This window comes from Fusarium oxysporum, chromosome 12 (assembly GCF_000149955.1).
Source record: "Fusarium oxysporum f. sp. lycopersici 4287 chromosome 12, whole genome shotgun sequence".
NCBI lineage: Eukaryota > Fungi > Ascomycota > Sordariomycetes > Hypocreales > Nectriaceae > Fusarium > Fusarium oxysporum.
The window spans coordinates 436,036-452,096 of NC_030997.1; the positions used below are offsets into that span (position 1 = coordinate 436,036).

Consider the following 16,061-nt stretch of genomic DNA (forward strand, 5'->3'; position numbering starts at 1 on the left):
TATACGATCTATATAATTCTGATTATAATAACTATCATAGTTTTTTTGACTCTTTTTCAATAATCCCTGTTATTGTTCTGATGCCTCGCTTTCACCCTGTCTTGAAGACTACAGGGCCGAGGGTGCGAACCTCAGTTGAGCAGTCTCCGTACAGGTTGGAAACCAGCCTCATGCAAGGCTTGCAGTGTCATTGTTGGTATTCTTTACCAGTGTTTAGGGAACAGGAGGCCGGCCGTTACCGTATTGAGAAGAACAGTATGATGAACCATCATAGACACCCTTGCTGTTGGTATGTGGTTGAGGAGCTTCAGGGAGGTTGGGAATACTGTAGTCAGGGTTCTTGAAGTCAAAGGCGTTGACGAGATCAGCCATGTTCTCGCGACGCCAGGGAACCATTTCATCAGTGGTAACATCTCGACCTTTGGCAGCCTGCCACTTCTCAATGAAGGACACCTGAGAAGTGTGATCACAATGCTCAGTGTAGACACCGCCCTTACGGGTGAAAGGTGAAATGATGTAGAAAGGAACGCGGAAGCCTGGGCCGGTGGCAGTGCGGCCGGCTGCGCCATAAGGATCATCAATCCATTCACCAGCCGTACCATCTGGAGAAGTGTAAGGGCTAACGTGATCGGCCCAGCCACCCGTCTCATCATATGAGACGATCAACACGGACTTGGAGTATTTGGGGGAGTTGATAACAGCCTCAGCAACCTTTCGCTGAAGCCAAGAGCCATCGTGTGGGGAGTAGGGAGGATGTTCTGAGAGCTGCATGGGGCCAACGATGTATGAGACCTCAGGGAGAGTTCCGGCGGCGGCCTGAGCGTAGAAAGCGTCCAGTGACTGTCCTTTCATACCCTTGTTGTTCAAGTTAGATCCCTTCTTGGAATCCTGGAACTGCTCGAACCAAGCATAAGGGTTGTCGTCAAAGTTATCTGCGTCCTGGAAGACACTCCATGAGACACCAGCAGCCTCATACTTCTCAGCAGCTGTAGACCACTTGAGAGGGTAACAGTTGATACCGTTCTTGTCACAGCCAGGTGTCTCATTGTTGTCGATGTAAGGGTATCCACCCTCATCCTTGGTCTGTGGTGAGCCAGGGACGTTGATGGATCCACTGATCCACATGACACGGTTGGGGTTGGTTGAAGCGATGACGGACTCTTGGTACATATCACCAACGGTCCACTCCTCAGCAAGAGCAAAGTGAACAGGGAGATCATCGCGCTTGTAGTAACCAATACTGTAGGGAGTGTTCTTGACTGCCCACTGGTTGTTGGCACCATGGTTCCAAGCAGCTTGGTTGGCATCCCAGCCGTTGGACCCGGCACTCATGCACTGAGTAGCTTCAGGCCATGTTCCACCGAGGTAGTTGATGTACCAGGGTGTGATGTAATCAGTGTCCTTGCTCTGTTGAGGGGTGACTTGCTGTTTCCAGACAGGGATGCCGTTGTTGTACTGGACGTTTGGATCAGCAAAGCCACGAACTCCGGGCATAGTACCGAAGTAGTGATCAAAAGCACGGTTCTCTATCGACACATTAGATAGCTGGTATAAGAGACTCATTAAGGCATCTCACCTTGCATAAACAAGATGACATGGTCGATATCGGCCAGGCTCTCAGTCCTGGCCGTTTTCGAAGCCGCCAACAGAGCCGTTAGGGCCCAACGAAGTCTCGGAGAGAAAATCATGTCTGATAACCAAGGCCAATCCTTAACCAGCTGGTAAAACCAGAGGAGCCAAGACTCAAGACACTGCCACATCTTGGCAACTTATACGTCCCTCGTCCTTATCGGAAATAATCGTACGAAAAGCAGAATCGAAAAAAAAACGCTCGTCGACGGTGGAGTAGCGTAGCACCGCAAGATCTGGTTCCAAAAGCGATGATCACAAGATTTTCCAACTCACACGTTTCAAATCATATCCATCTGATTAGCAAGAAGGAGATGATCATGCATCGGATGTAAATTGCAACGTTGAATATCTTTCCCAAGTTGGGAGGTCTTGTTTTAATACTAACTAATTCGCTGACCGATGGTGCTGTTGGGTGGCGAGCCAATTAGCGTGCGAGGATTGATCTCGTGGGGGGATCTTGTGAGATCTGTGATCACAAGCGCTCGGGAATTTCTTATCGGGATGCGGATGTACGGCACGAAAATGGGATTTGAAACTCGCTCGCTTCCATCAAAAAAGAGCTTCGATCATGCGCTTTGAGAGTTTGGGTTGAAAGATGCAGTCAAAATGGTCGCTCACGATGAAGAAGCCGATGCCTTGCTTGAGGAGTTTGAACTGCGAGAGGAGGTCAAGGTCCGAGATGATCGAACCCCGCCTTCAGTGTGTCGCACGTGCGGTTGGAGATGTATGACAGCTCTTATCGTGGTCGCACTACTATCGGCAATCGGGGTCGTAGTGGTATTGCATGGTCCGTTAAGCAACCAGTTGAGCGATGATGCTACCAGTCATCTTGGGTACCGACTCCATCCTCAGAGTCATGCATCACGTCCCCCAACAACACAATCTTTCAACTGGACTATTACAGCTGGGACCAGATCACCAGATGGAGTTGAGAAAAGAGTGTACCTTGTCAACAGTAAGGTCCTCGTCAAGTATGGTGCATACACTCACTGACTTTCGCAGATGAGTTTCCAGGACCCCTCATCGAGGCCCGGTCTGGTGACCGACTTGTGATTCATGTTCACAATGGCGTTCAAGATGAAGGTGTATCTCTTCATTGGCACGGCCTGCGCATGAAAGACCAGAACAGTGTGGACGGTGCTGTTGGGTTTACACAATGTCCTATCGCTCCCGGTAGAAGTTTCACGTACAACTTCACCATTGGCGCCGAAGAACATGGGACTTTCTGGTGGCATTCCCATTCCGATGTTCAACGTGCCGACGGCCTATGGGGAGGTCTGATCGTACACTCACCAGATGAGATTGATTTGCAACGTGAAGAATACTTACTCATGGTCGGCGACTGGTTTCACCAGAATCAAACGGAAGTACTACGCTGGTATGCTGATGCGAGTAGTCGAGGGAATGAACCAGTCCCAGATTCATTGTTGGTCAATGGTCAGGGACGCTTCAACTGCTCCATGGCTGTTCCTGCGAGACCAGTTGCTTGCTCTCAGGTCCAGTTTAGTGACCTCAAGCCCCTCATGATGTCTAGGGGCCAGAAGAAGGCCAGACTTAGAGTTGTCAACACAGGCTCCGTCGCAGGCCTTTCCCTAAGAGTTGGCGGAGCAATCATTCGACCAGTTCGCGTGGATGGAGGCTTCGCTGTCAAAGCTGAAGCTACTGAAACAGTTGGTATTCTCTATCCTGGTGAGAGAGTTGACCTCGAGGTTGAGTGGAAGGGGAACCACGCGGGAGACCATCGGCTGACCGTTTATCTTGATGACGAGTGCGTTGCTATCTGTTTCACTATTGGTAGAGATGGGAGGCTAACCAGCTTGGCAGAAACTTTGGCTATTCCAACCCAGCACTTAACCCAACCCAAAGCTTCCCAATGTTCAGCTCAAGCACAAAGGAATCATCCAATGAACCTGTTCCTCAGGCTTTGGAACAAGATGAGATCCAAGTCCTTGACTCGCATAATCTCAAAGCCGCAACGAAGGTATCGGACCTCCCAGCAAAGGCAGAACAGACTATCCTGCTTTACGCTAAGGTTGAGAAGCTGGCGCACATGGACTATGCACCAGTCGGATTCATCAATCATACATCCTGGACGCCACAAACTCCACCTTTACTGGCTCAAAACCGGACTTCATGGGACGAGAACCAACTCATCCCATTTATCGGGATATCAGACAGCAAACCGAAGAGAGTCGACATCGTCATCAACAACCTGGATGATGGTGCGCATCCGTTTCATCTTCATGGACATTCATTCTACGTTCTATCATCATACCGAAATCCAGGTCGTGGGAGCTGGGGCAGTTATAATCCGTACACAGACGAGGCGCCACCGAACGGCTTGAATCTTGAGTTTCCGGTGCGAAGGGATACTGTGAGTGTACCACGGCGCGGTCATGTCGTGTTGGCGTTGGTGGCTGATAACCCGGGAATATGGGCGTTGCATTGCCACATGCTTGTTCACATGGCGCGGGGTATGGCGATGGGGTTACATGTTGGCGATATCGAGGATCCAGAGCATGTAGGCTCGGTAGATGTGCGGGCGGCGGAGTTATGTGAGTAATCAGTTGATTTTTTGGTAACAATCGTATGGGTTTTGAACATTTTACTCGCGACTGGATGATATCTTTTCCAGGTGTTGCGTGGCCTGCCAAGAAATGGCGATTAGCCTGATATGGGCGCTATCCGAAGCCAAGACCCCCACTGTCGCAAGCCCCCAGTCACCAATTTTGTGAACAACAAGCTATAAATTGCATTTCAGTCTGGTTTTGCACTGTTTTTAAAACTATTGCCAGTAAGGAAGATCAGTGTTGATTCGAATGTTTATAAAAACTGGCTTCATTGACTTTATAACCATTTTCCCTGGTGGCTCTATGCTTCAGTGCCACGATTCTAGACCCAAGGGATGTTCCCATTAAGGAAGCTCTGAGACCTTCGTAGGCCAATTGTGAGAGTTACACTCACATGGGTTCCCCCGGAGCAGTATTTAGTCCGTACTACCCTGCCAAACAAATCAGTCCACTCTCTCGCAATCTTTAATCCCTCATATGTTTCCACCTGGCTGACGCTTTGATTCTCTTTTTTTCGCTTTCAGTTATTGCAACTGTAGATCTGTTTTGCCTTGTTTTTTTTAGTGGAAGCAAGCAATGTCTGAAACGCCTGAGCCAACACGCCAAGCGTCGGCTGCTCCCGAGGCCCCAGCGACTACTGAAGCGTCTCCAGCTCCTGCAACTACCGAGTCAGCAGCCTCTCCACCCGCTGCCACGTCGGGTCCTATTCTTGACCCGCAGCATTGGGCGCAGGTCAATGAGGTGCGTAGATTAAGTTGACAGGATGTGATTGAGATGCTTATTGGATACTACAGGAACAAGCACAAGCTGAGGCTGAGGGTGCGGGTGATGACAATGCAGATGCTGACTCAACCCTTGACCCGGACAACGCCTCATCGACTGCTTCCATCACCTCAAGCATTCTGGAATACAGAACTATTCATGGTCGCACCTATCACAGCGAGCAGGGAAATGCTCAATATTGGTATGTTGACATAACCTCAATTGGACCTTTACATGTTTCTGACTTTTTTAAAGGGCCTCCAACGACGAGCAGCAAAATGATTTGATGGATCTCACGTAAGTTCACTGTACAAGCCGATGGCTAAGCACTAACATGCCATCAGTCACCATATTCTTACCCTTGGTCTTGGAGATAAACTTCACCTGGCTCCTCTCAAAGAAGAGAAGCTTCATGTAAGTTCCTCATTCGTGCCTCTTCCATTCGATACTAACCTGCTACATAGCAAGCTATTGATATCGGTACCGGTACCGGTATCTGGGCTATGTAAGTTGCGCCCTTCAACCCACTGAATCATCTAACAGATAGTTAGTGATTTCGCCGACCAATACCCTGGCGCTGAGATCATCGGGACCGACCTCTCACCCATCCAGCCCTCTTGGGTTCCTCCCAACGTCCAATTGTTCGTGCCATCTGCCTTCCCCATAGCCCCGCTAACCGAAGTCCAGTGAGATTGAAGACTGTACCCGTGAATGGACTTTCAAGTCTGACTTCGCCGATTACATCCACGTGAGATGGCTGATGGGCAGCGTACGAGACTGGGACGCCTTCTTCTCCGAAGCCTACAGAGTCTGCAAACCCGGCGCCTGGATTGAAAGCCACGAAGCTTCCTGCAACGTAAGCAGTGATGATGGTACTGTCGCCCCTAACTCTGCTATGGGCCACTGGGGTGAATTCTTCAAAGAGGGCGGTAAGAAGATTGGTACAAGCTTCAGTGTCGTTGAGGACGGTACTCAGCGCAAGGCTATGGAAAAGGCCGGTTTTATCAACATCCAGGAATTCGACTTCAGAGTGAGTTATGCCTCCGCGCTTTTGAGTTAGGATGCTAACGGATGTGACAGAACCCTGTTGGCACCTGGCCCAAGGACCCTGTTGAGAAGCGCATGGGTGCCTATTCTAAGTATGGTCTCGAGACAGATAGCGAGGGCTTTATTCTCTTTATGGCGCATACACTTGGATGGACGAGAGAGGAGATTCTTGTTTACATCGCCCAGTTCCGAAGAGAGATTCGCTCTGGAAAGCATCACGGATACTTTGCTCAAAAGGTTGTTTGGGGGCAGAAGCCCGAAACTACAGCTGCCTAGGCGGCGTGGACACCAAGCCTTCTCACGATGCCTAAAAGACAATTATGACTATCAAAATGACAACACTTATATATATAAAAGAAATTCAATCTTGAGCTGCCGTTTTTCATATGAGATCTTTAGCACGTACGTCCCAATTCTAACGCGACTCCACGAGCCAGTAGGGTTTATGATGGATCTTAGCTACCTACCCTGAAGAGGTCTGTTTTACGTGACATCACATGTCCACCGTAGCTGTAGAGCGTTGTTGTAGTTGAGTGTTTGTCAAAACTGGGAAAATATTAGTGTAAAGCAGAGTTAGAATTACCACGAAGAAATTGCTGCCAAGTTGTGAGTTAAGCGGGCTAATAGGCTTGACATTTTGAAGCGGATCATTCTGCCTTTTCGCTCGCATGGTCCTGGCTATCTACCTTATTAAGGGAAGATTTCCGCATATTCATCCGCACCTCTCACAATCGTATTCTCGCTACCAAATGCTCCGAAGCCCAAGATTTCCTATTCTAGCACGTCCAATGCCGAGGATCCTTCACGCTACTCAGACTCGTGATAGCCACCCCGCATCTCTGACCAGGAATTTGCGGGGTCGGGGATGCCGGAGCCGGAGCGCACAGGGCACTCTGGAGTCGCATCGACGCTGGATGTTTATTATGCGGGGGAGACAAAGCATCTGAATAGCGTCAAGATCGACAGCTTGTTTCCCTGGATTGGGGGAATATCTGTCTTCCCCAGCTTTTCGGCGGTTGTAACCCCTGTTGCTCGTACCATTAGTTCAGGAGGACATACGTCAGGTGTTGCTGCGCGTCTAATTCAAGATGAAAACTGCCAAGGCGCTCGGTCCGCTCCGGAGCGTCGGTGTTTTTGAGTTTAATTTGGTGTCGTATTGGAAAAGTATAAGGTCTCAGAGATTCTCATGCAAGTTCGTTCCTTCGAATCAGGATCAAATTCCCAGCTTCGTCATCTTTCTCCACCATGAAGCTTTTCGTCAGCCCTCTCCTGGCACTCAGCTGCCTCATCGGCAACGCCGTAGCAGCATGGCCCAACGGGCCTTTCAAAACAGAGGGTCGCTGGATCGTCAACGCCAATGGTGACAAGATCAGCCTCGCTGGGGCCAACTGGCCCGGACACGGCGAAGTCATGGTCCCTGAAGGTCTGCAGTATCAATCCATCAAGGATGTTCTCTCCGATATTAAGAGCATTGGCATGAACGCTATCCGCCTCACCTTCGCCACTGAGCTTGTTGATCAGATCTATGCCAACAATGGTAAAGACGTTGATCTCAAGACTGCCTTTGAGGAAGGCCTTGGAAAAGAGAATGGTACAATTATTCTTCAAAAAGTGTTGAAGAACAACCCTTCTTTCACCGCTCAGACGACACGTCTTGAGGTAAGTTTAATTAACACTCTGCGAATAGAGGTAGTACTAACCAGTTGTCAGGTTTACGACGCCATTGCTGCTGAGTGTCTCCGTCAACAGATCTACATTGACCTTGACAACCACATTTCCGAGGCTAAATGGTGTTGCGGCGGTACAGATGGCAACACTTGGTGGGGAGACACCCAGTTTAATGTCGACAACTGGGTTCGAGGTGGCAAATACATGGCAGCTCACGTATGTTCTTTCACTACTCCCCGTACCCAAGGTTTCAATACTGATTAAAACCAGAGCAAGAAATGGCCCGCCAAGATCACACAGTCTCTGCGTAACGAGCCCCGTGAACCTACAAACAACAATGCGCTCCGTGACAAGTCATACAACTGGAGTGATCTCTACAAGTACATGCGCCAAGGTGCTGATGCAGTCCACGAGGCCGATCCCAAGGCAATCATCGTCATCTCTGGCATGAACTACGACACCTATGTTACTCCTCTCTACTCCGGCGAGAAGCTCCAGCCAGGAGGTGAAGTCTTCAACCGCGATGACTTTGTCGGCTACGGCAAGGACAAGCTTGTTCTTGAGATTCACAACTACGAGAACAAGGGAACTAGCTGCTCTTCCCTCCGCTATAACCTTTACAACAAGGGTTTCCAGGCCATGAACGAGAGCGATCCCAACGTCGCTGAGGTCTTCCCCGTCATGTTGACTGAGTTTGGTCAAGCTATGAACGGTGCTGATTATGATACCGCCAACACTTATGTGAGCTGCTTGTCAGAGTATCTGCCTGAGATCAAGGCTAGTTGGTTTATTTGGGTTATTGTTGGCCGTTATTATACTCGCCAGGGCATTCAGGAATTTGATGATTCCTGGGGAATGAAGAAGGCTGATTGGTCGGGATGGAAGAACGATGACTACATTGCCAAATACCTCAAGCCTCAGATTGCGGGCACTTTGAAGAAGTAGACAACCGTAACGGGAACGGTAGTTTTAGTACAATTTCAAAGTTTTAAGTTTGTTTCTTCATCTTTATCAAATACGCTGATCTGTCTTCACTCTGTTTAACAAAGACCCAGCGTCTTAGTCCAACTAAAAATAAGGGGCGCTGCTAGATAGCACTGGTAGGGCCTGAGATCAGCGATAGAAATATTAAAAGTAACTCAACCAACCTCGTTATTCTTATCACGCTGTACAGCCTTTTCTACGGCCAATCTCTTGGCTCACTCTGATAACCACAGCGCCTCAGGGGCCATCTGGAAGTAAGGAGGGATAAGATCTCTTATTTCGGTAGCTTCAATCTTCTGGTACTGCTGTCCTTCGCAGAACGGCTTCACGGCCAAGCATACACCTCCAACATATCGCAGATACCTAAGATGGCAACCAGAGCTGGGTCATTTTTATTTCTTCTGAAGATGGGGATGGCTGGGTATTTCGCTCTCCGAAGAGCAGAAGGGACAACTTTTACTCACATAATTATGGCAACGGATTGAAGATGTTCGTGCGTAAGATACTAACAAATGTTATCACTATCCTGTTCTCATAATCTATATTCAAAGCATTCGACTCCAGCCTTTAGCTGCATGTACCAAATAGCCTGTCCCATACTCTTGTCTGTTTTCCATAGTTCTTTGAAACCCTCCAACCGTGTCTATGATGCAAATCATGATCCTCGATAGAGAGCTCAGCATCGAAATGGGCCAACAGCGGGCTGAGGGTCAAGGGAGGGAACATTAGTATCCTGACAGCACTATGACCACTAACTTCCGTGTAAACAATGTAGTGGAGGCAAATCCACAACATGAAAAAGTCGAATGGTATGTTGAGAGCCCTCAACGTGGCATAGGCTAATATGGGAGCTCCAACCATGTCCCAAACTTCTTGTTCCGTATCTGCATATGCAGTCAGGCGAATGTTGGGGTGCTTAGTGGTATGATGGGTTCGGTGAAACTTCCATAAGAAGGGAACCTCATGTGCTGCTCTGTGGACTAGGAAGTACCAGAAGTCCAAAGTGACAGAGTAGAAAGTGATGTTCAAGAAAGCCCATATCCACCAGCTCAAATTCCCCAATACTTCGACTGGGCTTTGGTTTGACTCGAAGGATAAGAAGATTGGCATTCCAGTTCTTGCTATAGCCGTTCTTGCCAGAGCCCATATAAGTGTCCCAGAACTCTTGCCAGATGCGTTGAAGTTATCTCTTCCGTGCTTGTCACTGTCAAAGTGACCGACCTGGAGAGCTAGCTTTCGGAAGGTATATCCTTGATGTCGCGCACTGAGTTGATATGTGTAGAAGCAAAGAAGAAATGCGAAAGAAGTGTTGCACGTTTCCAAACTGGTTATGCTCATCAATACCTGTTACAAGATGATCGGTGTGCAAGCATTGATGAGAATTACTCGGTGTCGGGAGAGTTGGCTAACACATGGTACCTTGTCGTTTTTGGAGAAGACAGGCACGGACTTAGGTAAACGAGGATGGTATATCGAAGAGAATAAAAATCATAGATCTCTGAAACAGACTTCTGGATACTTTCCATTTTTTGCTTTCAATACCTATCCTGCTTTTGCCGACTCGGTGACGCTGCACCCGTCACGTATGGAGATGTGCTCCACAGTGACAGGGCTAGCAGTCTGGACTACTCGATTCGGTAATTCAGCTACCAAGCCCTGGACGCTAAGCCCTTCAGCTGCGCTGATCACTCTAAATAGCTTCACTGGAGACAAATTACGACACTGATGCCTTGTTTTCGGCTCCATCATTTTGCCATGAAGCCTCGGCGAGACTCTTGCCTCTATGTCGCTCACTTTGCATCACTTTCTCTCTTGAAGAGTTACCCTTACTGCTTCAAATCATCTCAGTTGTTACTTGACTGACTCCATCGACCTCACACTCAAGATGTCTGGTCCGAAAATTATGCCCGGTGCCCAAAAAGAGCTTGATCACTTCTTCGACATCCCCTGGTGTCGCGATCAGTTCCTTCATCCTGATGCGGTCGCCGTTCCTCGATTAGATGATAAACAAGATGGCCGTGGTAGCACCGGAAAGCTGTTCAGCGACACTCAATTCACCGTCGACCATCTATCATCGCATCGTCCTATATCGCGACCCTTCATCCGCGACGTCTCTGAAGCCGAAATTGAAAAAGAAATGGTTACCTATTGAGGCCTGCAGCGTGTTCTACGCCTTGGGTGATGGCGTATGCGGATTTGGGGACATTTGCCACGGCGGTGTTCAAGCAACACTTCTAGACGATGTCATGGGCGTTCTCGGCATCCTCAACGCCCGGCTACAACACGGAATGATAACTACAGAAGTCCCTGGAAAATGGTCGCCCGAGATAAATCCTGGGATGCTCGACCTGGTAGCGAATATGATTGCCACCCAAGGCATCAAAGTTCAATATCTTCGACCACTACGAGTTCCCAAGGTCATCCAGGTTACCTCAAGTATGGGGGAGATATCAGATGATGGAACTTCATTCTTGGTCCATGCAGTTATTAAAGATGAGGGTGGTAAGGAATATGCAAAAGCAAAGGCGCGTTGGGCGGTGTTTCGCTTGAAGGGAAAACTGTAGCCAGGAAGGCCGGAGACTGAGCCCTTATTCTATCTCTGAAACTCTTTGACGAGATATCTCTAACGCGTTTTCCAAACGTTCTATATCTCCATTAGTTGTACCTATATCTCGAAACGACTGAAATGCTCTCCTGAAGGAAAGTGGTGAATCTTGGCCCATGGACCAAGTGAAAAACCCTGTGTCCATGTTTTCAATCCAAGTGGTGACATCCGGTACCCAGTGGGGATGCCTTGCAACAAGTCCTTGGAGAACATGTTTGGATTCCGTACCAATGAATGCAGCCTCGAGGATTTCAGGCATTAAACCATGGTGGTGTGAGGTAGGTGGTTCGTGTTTGGACAATTCTAGTGCGCCTGGTAGAAGCATTGCCATCTCGCCAAGTTCCTGGAGAATATCTGTATGGATCCTGACGTTTGCCAACAGACCTTTCGTAGAAAGTATGGCTAATGTCCTTAACCATTGGATTCGAACACCTAGATAGGCAAAGCAGAAAGAATATCCCTTGACATAAGATACATTCGGCTGTCGAAAATGCGGCAAGTCAATGAAGGGAAGCCTCTCTTCGACAACGTGTAGCTTGGATCCCGAGGGTAGATTTTGTAGAAGACAGTAAGACTTTTGGAGCTCTTTAATAGCCCATGCCGCATCGGTAAGTGCGTCGTGAACGAGACCATAGTTATGGCAACGTTTCTCGAGCGTATCAATAGTTTTATGCATCATCCAGAGGCCTAGATCACGTAATCGTCCAGAGTCATCCCACATCGTATGCAATGATTCTTCAGTGGTTCCGACTGCCCAGCTGTGATCAAAGTGATGACCAGATTCCATAGTAGGTAACCAACTCCATCTTCTAGAGATTTCAGCGATAATTGAGAGAGAGTTGGGAGTAGTCAGCTTGATCCAAGGGCCGAGGTCTGGGTGCGAATGAATGAATTCAATCGAACTCTGAACTGTTTTCGGTGCTTCTAGAACACTTAAGCCTCGAATAATCCTGTCTCGCCTTTTTTCTTTCGGTATGCTTTCTGAAAAAAATATGTCAACAATATTTTTGGATAACAGTTTCTCTTCAGAAACCACCATCGGTTTCCATCCATCATTTCTTCGGAAGTTGGCCACAAAGTAGAAGTTCCAGTCATACCAAGAATTCGACTGCACAATTGGTAGTGGTAACAAAGCAGTGATGATACCAATATCTTGATCCTCTGCGGGAGTCCGGGCAAGAAATGGGTAATCGATATCATCTGAATCCTCCACCATGATCTTGAAACTTGGAGCCAGAAGTGGGCAATCAAGTAGCGGAGATGAAGAATCATCGAAAGATATGTTTAACTGCAAAAAGTATAGCACGAACGCCCACTGCCGTAGTAATACTACCCGAGAAAGGGTGGCGTAACTAGGTAGCGCAGAGGATCCCAAGAGATGCCACACAATGTTCAGTCTATCCTGTGAGATGCCATGTAGCGCAACGTCAAGACATGATCCTTCGTCTGTGCAGGCATTGGGATCACAGCCGAACGAAGTCATCATTTTTGCCATTGGAAGATCTCCTCTCATGCATGCTCTGTGTAACAAGAGATCGACCTTGCGGCGACGACCCCCTGAGTTTCTCCATGGCAGAACCTCTAGTCGCTTCGGGATCCTATCGGGACCCAGCAGTCTCAGAGGGTGTCGGAATGCTAGATAGAATACATTATCTGACAAGTAGTATAGATGAATCTTCCCTGGACGAAGCAGACGCTGAATAAATCCTGTTACAATGGGTTCTGGCATCCCTGATGTAGCGATCTTGGAGAAGGTAGCCGTGCCGTCTACTGCGAACTCTTCCCGCATTAGAAGGTTGAGAAGAGGCACATTTCCAAATGAGACTGCTAGGTCCACCAAGGCCTCGCTCAGAGAAGGAAGCTGACTTGTTTCAAGATTATCGCGGGATAGAAGAGCGATAACCGCCTCTATGTCAGATAATTCAATGGCTGTTCGTAATATCTCCATAAAAGACTCGTCAAAGACTGAGAGACGTGACAATAGTTGTCGCTTGGCTGGATGCGTCATGCATAACTGAACAAGCATCCGACATAGCCACCTGACAAGTCCATAGTCCATAACATTATTGATGAATTCGGGCGCAATATGTCGCAAAAAGATCCAAAGCGTTGCGTAAGACTGGACTTTTCGAGCTCCTCGTTCTTTCGTAAGTTCATGTTTGAAGAGTAGAAGATGTCCGTTGGACAAGGCCCAAAACATGTTATCGGATGGCATAAACCGTACAACCGAAAACCGCCGAGCGACGAAGCTATCTGGTATATCCGATAGGTCGATGCCAAACGTTGGATGTTGAAGTAAGTAATGCCAACGGCATAGCGGATCAAGATATTCGACATGGGAGGTATGAAGAATCCAGTTCTTGCTCGCATAGATAAGTAGCGAGAATTGGTGAGAACCATCCTTCCAGTAGCCCTTGGCCGACTCGGCGAGAACCGGCCCAACATCGTGTCTGAGTTGAGACCGTAGGTTTAACAATCGGTCAGCAATCCCTTTCCCCACTGAACTGGTCTTGATAGTGCTCAATGCCACTCTTTTGGGTATATCGTTTGCCTCAATCTTTGGTACAACGTTTCTGCTCAATCTTGTGTCGAAGATGTTGTAGCTAAGATATGTCACGAGCGTTTCTGCCATTGTTCTCTCCGCTTCATCCTCAGTGAAAGTCCAAGCGGCAGTGTTGTTCGGTGAATTGAGGCAAAAGCTTCGGGCACTATGATGGATGAAGCGAACCGTTTCATCTTCCTCGTCGACCATGGCTAAGCTTCCACAAAACCTCAAGACTCTTTCAATACGACTGATCTGTCTTGCTGGATCCCATGTTGTCTGTCCTGCTACCACGCTAGTAGCCTCCCGAAGCTGTTCGATCGTAAGCAATTCTCTTGCTGAAACTAAGAGTTTGAAGATGCGTATGTGATAACCGCTGGTATCGCTTGAGCTGGCTTTGGTAAGGTTTCTCTCGAAAGTTTCTGTAAGATCCCGTGGAAGATTCTGAATCGTCTCGCGTATTGCATGGTCTGTCATCTCGGCACAAATAGAATCAAGTTGCAGTGAGACCCAAAGAAACCTAGCGATAGTCAGAACGGCCCAATGGAAAAAGCCGAGAAGCAATCAGCAATGTACTTACATACCGCATGCCCCGTATATAAGCTTCTCTTTAACCTCCTGGACCAAGTTTGGATCTTCAATAACAAGCCTTCCTTCTTGGATCCGTCTAGCAACTTCGACTTCAACATAGTCTGAGATATCTGGGTTGTCTTCGGGAATAGAGACATTAAATCGGAATGAGTGACCTTTCCATGTTGAAGTTTGCTCTAGAGTTCTCACAGAGACACAGAGCTTGTAGCCATGGGGCTGGATAACTGATAGGGCTCCCAGCAGGGCATGTTGCTCATCCATGGGACACTCATCAACACCATCGATGACAATGAAGACGTGCTGGTTGTGTGGCGGAACTTGCTTGAAGATCTCCACAATATCGTCCGCGTCCCGGATAGTTGCATTGTTTTTGAAAATATGGTCAAAGTCCCTGTTCGTGGCAAAGTGCTCCAGAAGCTGCCTGATGAGACACCCAAGTATTGTCCTAGCATTTAAGCCATCAGGTCTGTCATACCGAGCGAAGAAATACAAGACGATCGCATTGCTCTGAAGGTTTAAATTATCGACGACATTGGCTAACAGGACTGACTTCCCAGCCCCCAGCTTACCACGGAATAGCACCGAGTCATGGCTGAACTGGTCAGACTGCCACTGTTGATACTCAGAGAAGGATTCTAAAAGACGAGTGGTTCCAGCCTTTCTTGTCTGCTTCCACGTGGTCTGATAGTCGTACTGGGAGCATGCCTGTAGAAAACGAGTACAGGTCTTAATTCTCCGCTGATGTGACGAAGACTCGGACAGAAATGTTGTGAGTGAGCGAAATTTCGCATTTTCTTTGGCCTCTTCGTCTACCTTCTGATTTAGTAAGAGATTGGCCTCTTCCTTTATCGATGATGACCATATGTCAAGCTCTGACTGCAATTCTTTCATTTCTGGGTCGCTAATGGATGTCGAGAGTCGGCTGAAAGCGGACTTCTGTGTCCATGAAATTGACTGGAAGCATAGCCTGGTGACAATTATGAAGTATTCGCACAGATAGCGTTGAAGGTTCTTTGATTTGGGATAAATTGCAGCCATAGCTTGATAGCGCGGAGCGTTTCGACCGACAGCCATAAACAAAAGAGAAAGTTTCTCCAGATACGTGAAGTATCCAGTTATGACCTACCCATGATTAGTACTGATGGGAAAGTCACGAATGCGATTTCGGATGCGCTTACATGAACGGTCATTCTTGCAGCAGCCCAAACACCGCACGCAATGAGGTTTTGCGAGCCTCCAACAACAACATCACCAAGCGCAGCGAACTGCTGGATTGCATTAAGAAGGTTTGTCATTCTTGGCCCAAAGCATCTTCCACGGCCATGCTTGGTCGTGGCCTTCAGGTCGATCTCGGCAGTGAGGCGCATCACATCAGACATCGTTGGGGCTACCTGAGCAGCTGAAGATCGTGAGGCTCTAAACGCGACTTTTTGCTCAGAGCTAAGAGCTGCTTCGAACTCGGAAACCGCTTGGGCAAGGCGAATATCAGGCTTGAGCCGAGCGCCATCTCGCAAAGAGAGCGCCATGTCGATAGTTTACAGAGATGGCATGATTTCGTTGACGAATGGTGAATGTCAGCAAAGGCGGCTGATTGAGGGGAAATTCCATTGCGGCTGAGTTGCGTCCGCCTGCAGCACAAGGCTGTGCGAAATAAGGCTGT

General features: G+C 48.2%; 6 protein-coding genes across 7 annotated transcripts; 4 read left to right on the forward strand and 2 right to left on the reverse strand.

Annotated features, from left to right (window-relative positions):
- Positions 1-172: 172 nt before the first annotated feature.
- On the reverse strand, positions 173-1,760 carry FOXG_13226 (phospholipase C; the record flags this gene model as incomplete). Its single annotated transcript, XM_018393179.1, has 2 exons — positions 173-1,526; positions 1,577-1,760. The coding sequence occupies 2 exons, from the start codon at positions 1,758-1,760 to the stop codon at positions 214-216; spliced, it is 1,497 nt and encodes a 498-aa protein (XP_018252395.1). The 3' UTR covers positions 173-213.
- Positions 1,761-2,147: 387 nt separating this feature from the next.
- Positions 2,148-4,530, forward strand: FOXG_13227 (uncharacterized protein). Its single transcript, XM_018393180.1, has 3 exons — positions 2,148-2,587; positions 2,635-3,400; positions 3,457-4,530. Exons 1-3 carry the CDS (start codon positions 2,239-2,241, stop codon positions 4,193-4,195), a joined length of 1,854 nt encoding a protein of 617 aa, XP_018252396.1. The 5' UTR covers positions 2,148-2,238; the 3' UTR covers positions 4,196-4,530.
- Positions 4,531-4,658: 128 nt separating this feature from the next.
- Positions 4,659-6,474, forward strand: FOXG_13228 (uncharacterized protein). 2 transcript variants are annotated; one of them, XM_018393181.1, is made up of 8 exons: positions 4,659-4,943; positions 4,997-5,166; positions 5,220-5,261; positions 5,309-5,378; positions 5,429-5,469; positions 5,516-5,605; positions 5,652-5,994; positions 6,045-6,474. In XM_018393181.1, the coding sequence occupies exons 1-8, from the start codon at positions 4,779-4,781 to the stop codon at positions 6,285-6,287; spliced, it is 1,164 nt and encodes a 387-aa protein (XP_018252397.1). In that variant the 5' UTR covers positions 4,659-4,778; the 3' UTR covers positions 6,288-6,474. The 2 variants fall into 2 exon arrangements, with proteins under 2 accessions (XP_018252397.1, XP_018252398.1); XM_018393182.1 differs by having other exon boundaries at positions 5,652-6,474.
- A 692-nt stretch (positions 6,475-7,166) lies between these two features.
- FOXG_13229 (uncharacterized protein) lies at positions 7,167-8,758 on the forward strand. The gene is made up of 3 exons (XM_018393183.1): positions 7,167-7,670; positions 7,722-7,895; positions 7,950-8,758. The coding sequence occupies exons 1-3, from the start codon at positions 7,257-7,259 to the stop codon at positions 8,622-8,624; spliced, it is 1,263 nt and encodes a 420-aa protein (XP_018252399.1). The 5' UTR covers positions 7,167-7,256; the 3' UTR covers positions 8,625-8,758.
- Positions 8,759-10,442: 1,684 nt separating this feature from the next.
- FOXG_21110 (uncharacterized protein) lies at positions 10,443-15,927 on the reverse strand (the record flags this gene model as incomplete). The annotated part of the gene is made up of 3 exons (XM_018401450.1): positions 10,443-14,330; positions 14,391-15,523; positions 15,580-15,927. 3 exons carry the CDS (start codon positions 15,925-15,927, stop codon positions 11,252-11,254), a joined length of 4,560 nt encoding a protein of 1,519 aa, XP_018252400.1. The 3' UTR covers positions 10,443-11,251.
- Positions 10,676-11,227, forward strand: FOXG_21111 (uncharacterized protein; the record flags this gene model as incomplete). The annotated part of the gene is made up of 1 exon (XM_018401451.1): positions 10,676-11,227. The coding sequence occupies one exon, from the start codon at positions 10,676-10,678 to the stop codon at positions 11,225-11,227; it is 552 nt and encodes a 183-aa protein (XP_018252401.1).
- Positions 15,928-16,061: the final 134 nt, after the last annotated feature.